Source organism: Fistularia commersonii, chromosome 16, assembly GCF_037954325.1.
Source record: "Fistularia commersonii isolate RoL2024-O1a breed Wild chromosome 16, RoL_Fcom_v1.0, whole genome shotgun sequence".
Classification (NCBI taxonomy): domain Eukaryota; kingdom Metazoa; phylum Chordata; class Actinopteri; order Syngnathiformes; family Fistulariidae; genus Fistularia; species Fistularia commersonii.
The window spans coordinates 875,704-889,529 of NC_141299.1; the positions used below are offsets into that span (position 1 = coordinate 875,704).

At 41.5% G+C, this 13,826-nt stretch overlaps 1 protein-coding gene across 2 annotated transcripts in view; it reads right to left on the reverse strand.

Moving 5' to 3' along the window:
- The window catches only part of raver2 (ribonucleoprotein, PTB-binding 2), an 86,674-nt gene that overhangs the window by 60,821 nt on the left and 12,027 nt on the right, over positions 1-13,826 (reverse strand). For both annotated transcript variants that reach the window (XM_086162447.1, XM_086162448.1), the window contains exon 2: positions 7,683-7,749. In XM_086162447.1, coding sequence (XP_086018573.1) covers positions 7,683-7,749 — 67 coding nt within the window. The remainder of the gene's footprint in view (positions 1-7,682; positions 7,750-13,826) is intronic.

Genomic DNA, 13,826 nt, shown 5'->3' on the forward strand with positions numbered 1-13,826 from the left:
CTCTAACTTACTGGAAGCAAAGACAGGAGGAAAGGAAGGAGAGATGTAAGAGCCTTATATAGAGGGTGAGAAGATAGGCACCTTCAGAGAAGCTTTCTTGGCAGCAGTGCTCACATCTACTGGAAGAACATTGTGAAAAGGGAATGAAGGACTGACAGGACATGAGAGGCACTGCCAGTGGTGTGTGTGTGGGAGTGTGTGTGTGTGTGTGTGTTTGGTCGTAAGAGTGGGTGTTTAAAGAAATCATTATCACACGAGGAGCTGAAGAAACAGCCACAAATGGAGACGCACGCACGCACACACGCATGCACGCGCGCACACACACACACATGCAAGCACGCACGCACGCACGCACGCACACACACACACTGACCATGGTGTGCACTGCGAACATTCAAACATATAAACACTCCCGGCAGCATGGCCTAATAAGTCCACCGGCCACGGCCGCCTGGGTGGACTGATATGGTCATGAGGTGCAGAAGCATGCCAATGCTCTTCCAAGCAGTGTTTTTCAAAAAGGGTTGGAGGGGAACATGCTGAGGACGTCCAGCTGCTTGTTAGCACGCCATCAAGCAGAAGAACCACCTGGAAGAGCAAAATCTACTCGTCTTCAGCAAAATTGATAGCTGGAGGAGATCCTCTGGATGCACCTAAGGTGAGATGATCACCTCCATCCAAGTAAAACAAACCCCATTATTCCCACGTAGTCCTGATTATAAACATCACTACACGCGTCACATTCAGTTGAAATATTTGTCTACGACTGAAAAAAGCTTGGATCTACAAACCTGCCTAGAAACACTTGAGTGACTTTGTCATCATCAGCAGGCGTTGGGATGCTTCTCCTGGTGTGCAAATCGACATCAAGTGTCGATTTGCACACCACGTACCATTCGACACATGTATGATCCATTATTAATTTACCGAGAAGAACGCAACAGTAACAGTAACAATGACAAAAAGACAGGAGGCAAAACCGGAGGTCGTAGAAATTAAGATGTTGAGGTTCTCTTTGAAAATTACGAGGATTGATAGGATCAGGAATCAGTCCATAAGAGGGAAAGCCCATGGTAGATGTTTTGAGAAGCCCAACTGAGACAGGTCATGTACAGAGGAGGGATTATGAATATATTGGTAGATATCTTGGTAGAAGGTTGCTGAAGGTGGAGCTGCCAGGCAGGAGGTCTAGAGGAAGACCAAAGATGCATGGACGTAGTGAGAGAGGATATGAAGTTAGTTGTGACAGAGGAGGATACAGAGAATAGAATTACATGGAGAAGGTTGATTTGCTGTGGAGACACCTGAAGGGAAAAGCCTAAGGGAAAAGAATAGGAAGACACGAAGGTACATATAAGGAAATGACACCTGTTTGGAATTATTATGATTTATTTGGGTTAACAAGATGCTGGAAAAAATGGCGGGGCCACAGTGATGAGGGAACCATCTTGAAGAGCAGTTTCTTACACACGCCATTTCAAACTCACACCCACACGACGAAAGCTGGACCCTCTCTATGAAGGCTTGGCTTGGGGAATATGTGCAAGTTTTAAAAGCAGTTAAAAAAAACAACCCATTGAGTTCACTGAGGAGTGACGTCATCTTGGATCCGTACCTTCTCCGTAGAAGAGGTACCTTAGAAAGCAGATGTGATGCTCGCTTAAAAACAAGACTTGTGCATTACCAGACTGTGACATCTTCATACTGTATTGTGGAGATACCTCCTCAGATGCATCAACACCTGACAACAACGCAGCCTCCTCCAAGGGACATGATGTTTGTAGTAATGTACGAAGTGCATTCACGCATTATATGGGGTGGATCATGCAATCTTTGATGAAATATTACATTCTGAGACAACTCAGGAGATGATATTGGGATAATCTCAGCTTTTTTTACTGATGTCACAAAGGGGGAAACTTCCCTTCCATTTTTGATGATAAATATACAATTGTGGGCATATTACAAGGCCCGGGGGTGGGGAATGAACAGAGAGAAAAAATATAGAAAGCCAATGTGAAATCCAATTACATGGTTAACTCATTTGAGTGATAAGACTCGAGCTCTGCTATATTTCTGCATCATAATGACAAGATGCGCTTTTGTTTCCAAGCACTGAGAGACAAGACGTCCTACGGGGTTCTATCTTCTCCATTAAAGGGTTTGCAGAAGGCACACATTTCTGTAACATGTTAACAGTTATTGAGATGAGTGATCAACCAGTGAGCATAAACACCGGGGAGAATGTTTAATTTAAATTTGTTGGATGAGCCTCCTTTCAAACCTGGGAGCTGTGCAGCTCAGCAGGCGTTGGGATGCTTCTCCAGGTACACACCTCGTTGCTTGATGCAAGTATCTAGGACATTATTAATATTACGGAGAAGAAAGCAATGGTAATATTGACAATGATATAAAGACAGGAGACAGAGCTGGAAGTTCCAGAGAAGAGGCTGTAGAAGATCTCTTTGGGAGCGACAAGGACAGATAGGATGAGGAATGACTATAATAGGGATAATAGGGACAGCACATGTTAGATGAGAGAGAAGGTCAGAGAAGTAAAACTGAGATAGCTTGGTCATGTACAGAGGAGGGATGATGAATATATTTGTAGACAGATGCTTGAATTGGAGGTCGCGAGGAAGACCTAAGAGAAGATTGATGGACATAGTGAGAGAGGATATGAAGTTAGTTGGTGCGAGAGAGGAGGGAAAAGCCCAAAGGAAAAGAAGAATGTGTCACAGGGGTACAGGACGTGTATGATCAAGAGAAAGTGATGACTGGGATGGTTTGGACATGAACACTCCTCCAAACCATGGAAAAGATCTGAGTAGAAGGTTGCTGAAAATGGAGCTGCCAGACAGGAGGTCAAGAGGAAGACCAAAGAGAAGTTGCAGATCTGCTGCACTCCAGCTAGGTCGGGGTACTCGGCAGGCTCTATAACAGGTTGGTCTTCACCTTTCACTTAAGTTTTCATTCACACACTAGTGTTTCTATGAAATGGCATGAAGGTAGGAGTGCAAAAACATGCAAAAAAATGCAAGGCAATTTTCAAAACTCAGTGACGCGCAGTCATTAGAGGCAAGGGAGGCCGGACCTCACCTGTTATCACGGAAAGAAAAAAATGCAAAATGAAAAAATAAATTAAATGGTTATATTCATTCAGTGATTTGTACTATTGTACTATTTGTACAATAGTTATTTTCCACGTAGCTTCACCATTTTTTTTTTCAAAAAAATTGCTAAAAAAAAATCATATTTACTGTTCAAATATGACGAAGAGACGTGCGGTGATGTCGTCAGTGCCTCACAAGCCATGAACCTCACCGCACATCACTGCCAAAACTGAACACAAAAAATAAAATTAAAAAATAAAAGTATATAAACCGCAAATGGAACGCTCGAATGCTGTCAAATATCAGTCTATATCTTCATGCATTTTATAGTTCACACCTCAGTTTAATGTTTACTGTTTAATGTCACAGTGAACTTTACTGCTAATATGCATGAGTAATTTCATTATTATTATTATAATTATTATTTTGTTAATTTCATGTCACCGTGAGATTTTGAGATAAAGCTGAATTTGAAAAAACACATTTATATCCATCACAAAAGAGTCTGGGTGCCGATCATTAGCCATGGAAGATAGTGTCTTAATGTCTAAGTACGTACGAAGTATGAATGAGGGAGTGCGATGGTTAGCCACGTCTGGAAGATGCTGTCCAGCTGCCACGAAAGCCGATCCGGCAGTTAAGGAGCTCGGCGTGACCGCCGCATCAGACATTCCCTCGTGTCCGACACCCACGCAACTCTACCTTCGAACAATGCAAAGCTGTACGACAGGGAATATACAGGCTGCAGATGTCGCAATCACACATGCAGGAGGCCAAAGAGGCGGCAGGGAAGTTGATCTACCACGAGCATGCGAGTGCCAAACCGCACAGGCGTGAAGCTTGAAATCAATCTCGCACATCTCTCCTGGAGGCAGTTGGAGATGTCTGTACATGAACACCCAGCCGTGCACAACAAGGCCGTCCGCCCAGAGCGATTCCCACCCAGACCACCCACTTTCTGCATGCTTTCAGGAAGTGTCAAAGAGTCGCGTTATCAAAGTTTGACTCTTCTTCTAGAAAAAGTCCTTGAAAAAAACCTTTCACTCCAATTGACAGATCTGGCCTTTCAGGAAATGGCATAGCGACTAAAGTTCGACAAAAAAGATGGTTCACGTGCCGTTCTGTCAAAGATGTGAGCCTGCAGATGAAAACACCAACAACCACTGTTGATGAGATATTAGGCGCTGCTGCGGCTGTTCTGAACTCACAGAAAGCAAAATCGATCTGAAATGTAAACAAAGCAGCTTGCCGGATTTTGCAAATAAGTCACTATTTGAATAGCGTGCTCCTTCAACAAGTCCGAGGTCAGTGATAATGACTCCATCTGAACTCCGGTCCTTAACGAAAGAGAATCTGAAGCTCATTCAAACCAGAGCGGGTTTCATGTTTTAATTAGGAAAAAATATGTCTAATAAAATGTTGTGTTTGCTGCCTCAGTCCGAGAGAAAGCTTTTTGCGCTTCGTCAAACTCAGGAGACAAAACACGACCACTGGTCACCATTAAAGGTTACTTTCTGGTGACTTGAAAAAGATAAGAAAATCTCAACGCAAACCCGAGTTGCCTGACAAAGACCTGTATCACTACGTACACATGAACACGCACACCAATCTGCTTGATCTCCTGGTCTTGATAATGAGCTTGAACCCAAATGTAATCGACGCTCTACTTACCCCTTCCACCATATCCACTACCTCGGAAGTTACATGACACCTCATTAGCTCCAGCAACCAGTCCCCGTCAGGACAATAGGCCCAGATGATATTAGTGGGTATAAGAACACAGCAGGTTTTTGTCTTTGCTGGCACCAAGTGACAGTTGAAAAATCTCCTTTTCAGGATTATCTTTATCAACCAAGATGCCGTTTTTGTCAGGTCCCGGTCCCGACCAGAACACAGACTGACCGCTGTCAAAAGGCTTGCTGTGTTGTTGGGTGGGTTCCTATAGCCACCACTGTTCCCTCTGGAATTCAACAGCTTCCACTGATCCCCTGATGAGAAGTCACGTTAACAAGCTGGGAAAGCCTTCGCTCATGGCTGAAATCCATGAGAAGACTTTGAAAAGACTTGTGGAGATCTAAAACCTGCTACTGACTAGATTTTTAAGCTCTAAGTTTCAGCCTAGTCTGAGACCAAGATTTTACTCAGGCCATGAATCTTACAAGGTTCACAAGACTACAACTATAGTCTTTCAGCAAATTTTCACCTCCAAATTCACCTTCAAATTTTCAGCTCCAACATCCCCTCTTATTTCTGAATGCTCCGAACTGATTGGCACGTCCTTCGCGGTTCCCGTTCATCCATACCGTAAATAAATACTGCCTCTGCCACCAGTACCACATTGGCAATTGTGTGTAAACCATGTTTCCTGTTTCTGATTTTATCAGAGCTCATCTATTGGTTGTTGATTTTGTTACATCACCGGGAAGTCTAAAAGTTAGCCCATTTGATTATTTTAAGATCAAGACCTAGAAAAGACTTATCTAAAAAAGCTCAGCTAAAAACCTTATACGTAATGACCGAAATGACGGGAGCACGCAGCTACTCCAGTAAGACTCCTAAAATTTCCATCTGACTCTCAGTTTATAGTCTGCAAGCATGAAAAATGTTTGGCGTAAGCCCAGGAAGAGACATACAATAAGACAGAAAAAGTAAATCAAATAAAAACATGCTCTACTGATTCTTACATTCGCCTTGAAGTTGTACGCTTGTACGTTCTCACCTTGCGAAAAGAGCCAATACTGAGACCCCTAAGAAACCAGCAGATGTTGTCAAATTATCTATCCATCCATTATCTTCCGCTTCAAGGAAATTTTGTGCTATGGAATGAATTGTATTTCACCAAAGAGCCAGGAAATGGGGAAAAAAAGAAGTGACTGAGAGACATGAGAAAGACTAGGGTAAGACAGGAAGAGAGAGAAAAGAAGGCAAAGAGCAAATAGACAAGATGGCACTACCATCATGATTGTTTGTCTGGAAATGTTTTAATGAGATTATAGTTTGAGTTATCAGGTTTCCCCCGGCACAAACAAGAAGTAGGATTTCCTGCAATTGGACATGTATGGTTAGGTGGTTGGACGTCCACAATTCGGGCTTGGGAGTGAGATCAACCGCCTCAAAGGGCTTGGGAGACAGGACTTCATGCGAGGGAAACACATAAGGGCAGGAAAACTGTGACTCTGTAGGGCAGTTTCTGGACTCTATTGAACTTGTAAATCTTCAAAGAAAAAAGCTTTTCATTTGTTCAAGAGCGACCTTAAGCTGACGACATCAGCAAGACTTTTCTTGCCTGATTTTACCCAGGAGTAACAGCCAAGCAGTGCAGGCCCCACAAACTATGTGATCATTATGCTGATAAAAACATCCCCCAGATGTTGTCCCGTGATTTGGCAAGATGTCACCAACTCCAAAGACTAGCCGTGTTTCTTTAGGGAAGCAAGTACCTTCAAGCTGACAGTTCACTGGTGTATGCCACGATAATCCCAACCCCGGCCGCCGGCATAAGCATTTCTTGGATCTGCTGATGAGGCAATCCATTCTTCACCTCCCTCTCCGCCCAACTCTCTACATTAGAGGAAACTGCTAGCGCTACCGCAGTGGCCTAATTAGCAAAGTACACCGGTTGCCTGTCCGACAAGGGTCCTGCGTTCCATCTAGCTCCCATTTGCCCTGAAACACCATTAACCTTTTGGACAGGCCGGTGCTGGATATCACAGCTGTTTGTGGCACCCGACCACTTCTTCTGAAAGCATTATATTTCAGGTGTTGACGGCAACGGCTAAAAATAGGGAGAAGGTGAGATTTCCTTGCAGCTATGCTCCATTGGTTTACATAATGTGTGTGTGTGTGTGTGTTTTGGGGGTACTGGTGGTCTCTGAGGAATTTTGTCGGCACTCTTTGGGGATTAGCGTTGGCTGTGGTGATCTTTGGGCAAGTGTCACGGGGTATTTCTCGGGGGTTGGTTTCCGATAAAACTTTGACCTTGTCAAAATGCAACTGCTCAGCTCCTGCCAATGCTAGGGAGGTGGAGCTGAATCAATATTAGGGCGACACATGAACTGGTTAGAGTTAAGATAACAAGATCATCCTTGTTTTTTCATGGACCAGCGGCTGAAATAGATTACATTCACGCTACAAGTACTTCCCTTGAAACCCCCTATTGAAAAACCAATGGACCACTGTCATGTGAGCACCACTTCCTTTGCGGAAATCATCCCGGTGACAGGATTTACCAGGAAAAAATATAAAAATGCGAAAAGCGATTTAAAGAGAAACAAAAAATAATGATTTTGGCACAGCGCACATCAAGTCCTGATGTACAAGTCTTGTTTATGCGACGCACGCAGCCACTCATATTATCGACAACAATAACTACTTAACAAAAACAGACAGACGTCCCGGCGGAAACAACATCTCTTTGTCCATTTCAGACCGGAGGCTGATAACTGGAGTGCAAGATGAGGGTAACTCCGGCAATATTTATACAGTTTTCACTATTACATTCCTGAATGTCAGTAATGTATGTTTTTGGGTCAAGTAACTGTTGTGTCGGTCTGAAAAGGCAAAACTTACCCGTGCCTTTGTTGCGGTCCACAAAGCAGTACTTCAGCTCGTAATCTTTTAGGATCTCATGTACCTCCTGCAAGATCGGAGAGGAAACACAAGTTTAGCAAACTGTGAAACAGCCGAAAATATGCATGCATTTAACGAGAACGTGAAGAATTCAAGGATTTAATATTAAATAAGCTAAAAGTTGGACTTTATGACTGTATCACAGTATCCCTCTCCCTCTCCAACTATCAAAGGAAAGTCTCTCAATATTGTTATCAAGAATTAAGTTGACATTTTCTTCATCGATCCCTATAGGGGAAATCCTTTCGTTATGCATAAATATGATATGAATTAATTATGTTATGAATAAATATGAGTATCAATAAATATGAGTAGAAACATACAAATAACAAATATAATACAAATAACTAAATAAACCTGTACATATACTGTATATATATACATATACATATACATACATATATATATATATGTATATATATATATATATTTGGGGGTGTTTGAAAAAATTGAGACAAGATATGTATATAAATACAAATATGTAAACGCATGAGCATTTCATGTTGTTTTGCTGTGATGCAAAGGCGGTCTCCAAAATGCTAGGGCGTATTTCCTGAATGTCATTGATTTTCCTGAAATGCTGCATTTTGTGAAATTTGTTCTGGTGAAAGGTTTTTCTCCCAATGAAATTATTGTCAGGATTTCTGAAATGCCACCGCGGTGGTTTGAAATGCTTGAATGTTTTGTTGTTTCATGGCAAATTGACAGAATGATGCAACGTGCATTCAGGCATTTTCCTTTTGCTTCACGGCGAGTACTATGAATTACCTGCTAGACTGGGGGAATTTATGAGTGAACTAAAACACGATCAAAATGTATATATTTATATAGACACACACACACACACATACACATATATACACACACAGAAATATATATATTCATATAGACACACACAAACACACACACATATATGCACACTACAAGCACATGCATATTTACACACACACACACACACACACACACACACGTATATATACATACATATTTATATACCGTACACATTTATATGAATATATAAATTTGTATATAAATTCGTGTATATATATATATATATATATATATATATATATATACACACACACACACACACACCTCACACACCTCACACACAAACACAAACATATATGTTGTCCATGTATGAGGATACCTCGCCATTTGTCTTTAACGGGTAACAGTGTACGATGTACACTTTAACGGGTAACAGGTACGATGAAAAGCCTCCTATCCACCGCCTGCTTTATAAGCAACCAGCCCATCGAATTAGCATCAAAATACCATCCGACCGCTGATTCCTCCGCACCATTAACTGCTATTACCGAACACGCACGCATACACGCGCACATACACCCACACACACACACACCCACACACACACACACACCACACACACACACACACACACACACACACACACACACACACACACACACACACACACACACACACACACACACACACACACACACACACACACACACACACACACACACACACACACACACACACACACACCAATCTTGCAACCAAATTCCCCAAGATCTCTTTGATTTGACTTTTTACACATTTGGATTTGCAGAATGTCACTTACCAATCCTGTTCCAACAATTTTAATCACCTCTATCATGTAAAACATGGACATGAAGTTAATGTTAGACAGACCGCTTTGCTTTTGTGTGAATATAAGCCGCACCAGCTAAAAATAAATCAATAAATCTAACGAGATATTTACACGAAAAAAAGTTCAAACTTTGAATTAAATACATACCAGTAACATCCACAAATATGTACTGGAAATGCTGATGATAAAGATGACAAATAAATAACACAAGAAAAGGTCCATCGATCCATTTTCTATCCTCGCTTTGTCCTACTCTAACTGATCGCTATCTTCATCTTCCTTCTGCACACTAAAGCCGTTAAAGTCGTATTCTTCTGTGTCAGAATTGAACAGCCTCAGAATTTTACGGTAATCATACAATTGTTGTTTAAATCCCAGTATTCAAAGCGTGCAAAATAAGTAGCGGCTTATAGTCTGGAAATTACAGTACTTAGCTGTTGTTGAAATGATACAGTTCAGTTGATCCTACACTCCTGAATACACCTCGGTTATTCCAAGTCATCACTTGCTAATTTTTTTACCCTTTTAGTGCAGCAGAGGCTTGTTTTTCCACCTTTTTTCATGTTCACCTGGTTTCCTCCCAGTGTGTGAATGAAGTTTAATTGTGTTGAATGTCAAAGTTGAAAGCTGAAATTATGCTCACTTGGATGACTTATCCGTGCATGGACTGATACTAGTTTTACTGATGTTACCCTACCCCAATTTCCGGACTAGAAGCCACTACTTTTCAACACAGTTTGAACACAGCGGCTTAAACAATGATGCGGCTAATTTTTTTAGGGGCTAACGAGCTTCACACCGCCAAAACATTTAGCCTTTTCACATCAGACCAATTAAATTACCGTTAAATTCTGAGGCCGTTCATTTCCGACACTGAAGAAGACGACTTTTAGATGGCTGGATGGACCTTTTCTTGTGTTATTTATTATTCATCTTTTTTATTGTCCGTGTTTCAGGCACTGTTCGGAAAAAGAATTTCTAGTACATATTTGTGGCTATTACCAGTATGTATTTAATTAAAAGTAAAAAAAAAAAAGGATAAATATCTCATGTTACAACATGGACACCTGCAGGTTCTAGAAAAGCGTGGCCTGTATTTGCACACATTTATTTAGTTATTTTTAGCCAGTACGGGTTATATTCAGGTGCACTCAAGAGTAAGGAAATTACGGAAATCAGCAGATTAGTCCATTAGCCCCTTGTGAAGGATTTGTTTGTTATATGATTTATATAAGGTCATTGTTTAGTGAAATAGCGTCCTTTATTATCCTCTGTTAGTATACAGGATATACTGATGGTTCAGTTGTATTGCTATAGCTAAAAGGGAACATTTTAAACAGGAAAACCAACCCCCCCACCTTGCCGCTCTAAACTACCTAATTCCAGGAGAGAACCACTCTCCTGTTAAGAGTCTCGGAAAGATACGGTCATCTCAGAATTTTGAAACAAGGGACAGCAGGTGGGGGAAAAAAGCAATGGGAGGATGAGCTAACATTGCTACTAATGTCATCAGTGACCCAGTGATTGGTCAAAAATTGAGTTTAACCTGAAGAAGATCGAGGACAAAATATTGCAGTTGGCTAAAATTAGAAATTAATTCCTGTAATTGAATTTAATTCTCAGGAATTCATGTTTAACCATTTCACACTTTATTTACTAAACGGCATGATGACAGGTCTGGCGTTGAAATGTACTTGGAAAGTGCAAACTTCCAGATCCCTTCTGCATCTCGCAAACGTCTCTGCAGAGTGGTGAGCAAATACAGCTAGTTTTATTCGGATTGCGTTCTCGCACCCTTACATTGTCCGTCCCATGTCCTCCCACGCTATCCGACCGCTTTCAAATAAGACGAGATATGGGCCTTTTTAGTAAAAAAAAATTATATAAAAGTGTGAATTGGGTGAATTAATGAAGAGCTGGCTTAAAAGAAACACCGGGTCTTTTTGTCCATGTGTGGATTTGGTGAAAAAAAAAAAAAAATAAGAGAGAAAAGGGCCTTTGGCTGCCGCTCTGGCGTTTTAAGTCAGCCCGAGGGGAGGTGAACGTTGCCCGCAATGTGACGAACCGACGCATTTTGAGTGGACCCGGCCCCGTCGATCACGGTGGGTCCATAAATACAAATATAACCCCGCTCATTGTTTGAGGTTCCCGATGTCCTTCTCCTTTTTCGAAGCGGCCCACGCGGATTGGACAGCTGGCCGTTAAAAGGGCTCGCTGTAATTGCAGAGACAAAGAGGAAAAAGCGAGATGGAAGATATGCAAGTTGGACTTTTCTCAATTGCTAACCAGCTTTCCTTTTTCATGATACAATCACATGCAGGGAGATAAGAGAACGGGGGCTTGACCTTAGCGTATGAAAGGGAAAACGCGACACAAAATATTTCACGGCGAGAGCCCTCACACTCTTTGAAACAAGCCCGGGCGCCACACGAGCAGACAGCATTACAATACATTTCCATTTGGGCAGAGAGAGAGAGAGGCTCCGAGGACTGGAACTTTGTCATTGGTCCAATAAAAGCAACACGATGAGCAGATTCATTGGGTGGGTTGGACGTTCCCCACCCCCGTCCACCCTCCCCTTTCAATTTCCCTCTCCAATTTCAGTTTCCAAAGATTATAAAAATACGAAGAATAACTCTGTGCTTAATATACAATTTCCATTTAAAAGATTTCTTGAAAAAAAAAAAAAAAGGTATTTTCAGGTCAGTTGACTGACTGAAAATTTAGCATACTGTACTGCATGTACAGTATGCATGTGTGTATGCATGCATGTTTGTATAGATGTATCTATGCATGCATGTTTCTATATATGTACAGTATATATGCATGCATGCATGCATATACAGCATGTATCCATATACATATGCATACATATATGTTCAGTATGTATGCATGCATGTTTCTATGCATGCATGTATCTATGTATGTATGTATATTTGCATGTTTGCATGTATGTACAGTATGCATCCATGTACATATGCATGCATGTATGTACAGTATGTATGCATGTATATATGCAAGCATGCATCTATGTATCTATATATGCATGCATGTATTCCTCTTGCTTCAATGACTTCTGGGAATAGTTCCACCAAAACTATTAATATCTTGTTGTGAAATATAAATAATAATAATAATAATAATAATAATAATAATAATGATAATAATCTGACCCTGGATTTTTCTAATCTTACCATTTTCCACACAGCTCCTCTACACTCAAGGGACATCTGCTGTGTTTTCTGCAGAATCCCTCAATTAAGTAGCATCAAGTCTATCTGTGCCAATATACGAGAATTGAAGTTTAAGTTCAGGACAACGGTTGAATGTGCGTTTCCCTGTTTCAATGTGTCTATAGTGTATTGTTTAACCTGGCCAGCTCTCCTCAGCTCAGCTTTCTTCCCCCTGAATGTTTCAGCCAGCGACAGTGAAAGCAGATCTCGTCTTTACTGCCATTCTCCAGCTGTGACATAAAGAGGCTAAAAATAAACTCTTATTTCCTAAATGCAAGGAATCACAGAGAAAAGAGGTGGGCAGGGGGGTAACAACGCAGAAATCTTCATTAGATTTAATGAGGTGGTTTGTATTAATAGAAAAGAAATCCCACAAAAGAAAAAAAAACTAAGAACCTTCCAAATCCAACCTCTTGTTTGGCTGAAAGTGTGCAAACGCCGACACGGGGGAGAACTCGCTGACAAGTCCAATCATGTGATGTTTTGTTTGTTATTTTTAAATTGCATGACCTCGTGCTTTTGAATTTATTGATGCACAGATTCAACTTCCTCGTCCAGATAAGGTTACCCTGTCGTTGGGCCTGCAGAGTCTGATGCCCACAGGTCATTAACAAGCTACTGGTCTTGCCTCTTTCATCGACAAAGACCTGCAAGCTATCAAACCTAGCAATGGGGGAGGAAGAAAAAAAAAACAACTTAAAAACAAACTTGTATTACTCACTTGGAGCACAAGCTACTGAAGCGTTAGAATTAAAAAGATAAACTTGTAAGGAGTATGTAAGGAGCGACACTGTATCCTTCAACGGCACGAGGCTCTCGCCATCTCGGCAAGTCGGATCAGCCTCCCTGCTGCAGATCAAGCCCAGGGCCAATTCTTCGGAGTTCAGCTGCAGATGCACACAAATGCACCGAAATAAAGCTAATTGCTGCAGAGAGCTGAGCGATAAGGAATGTGAGAGCGGGAGGATACCGGTGCATAGCCTCAACACACATTCATGAAGCAACACGAATCGTGAAAGGCCATCTAATGCTCCCAGCGCAAAGTGTGTGAGCACCACGTTCCTCTCTGCTGCACACACACATTTAGCGGGAATCTATGCCATATTGTTCTTTGATTACTGTCACTTCAATGCAACAACCAGTAATATCACTGAGTTTGAAGGAGGTGTAGAGAGCTAAACAGCCGACAACATGTCTTTGAGCATCCATGTCGGACTGGTGTTTCCACTA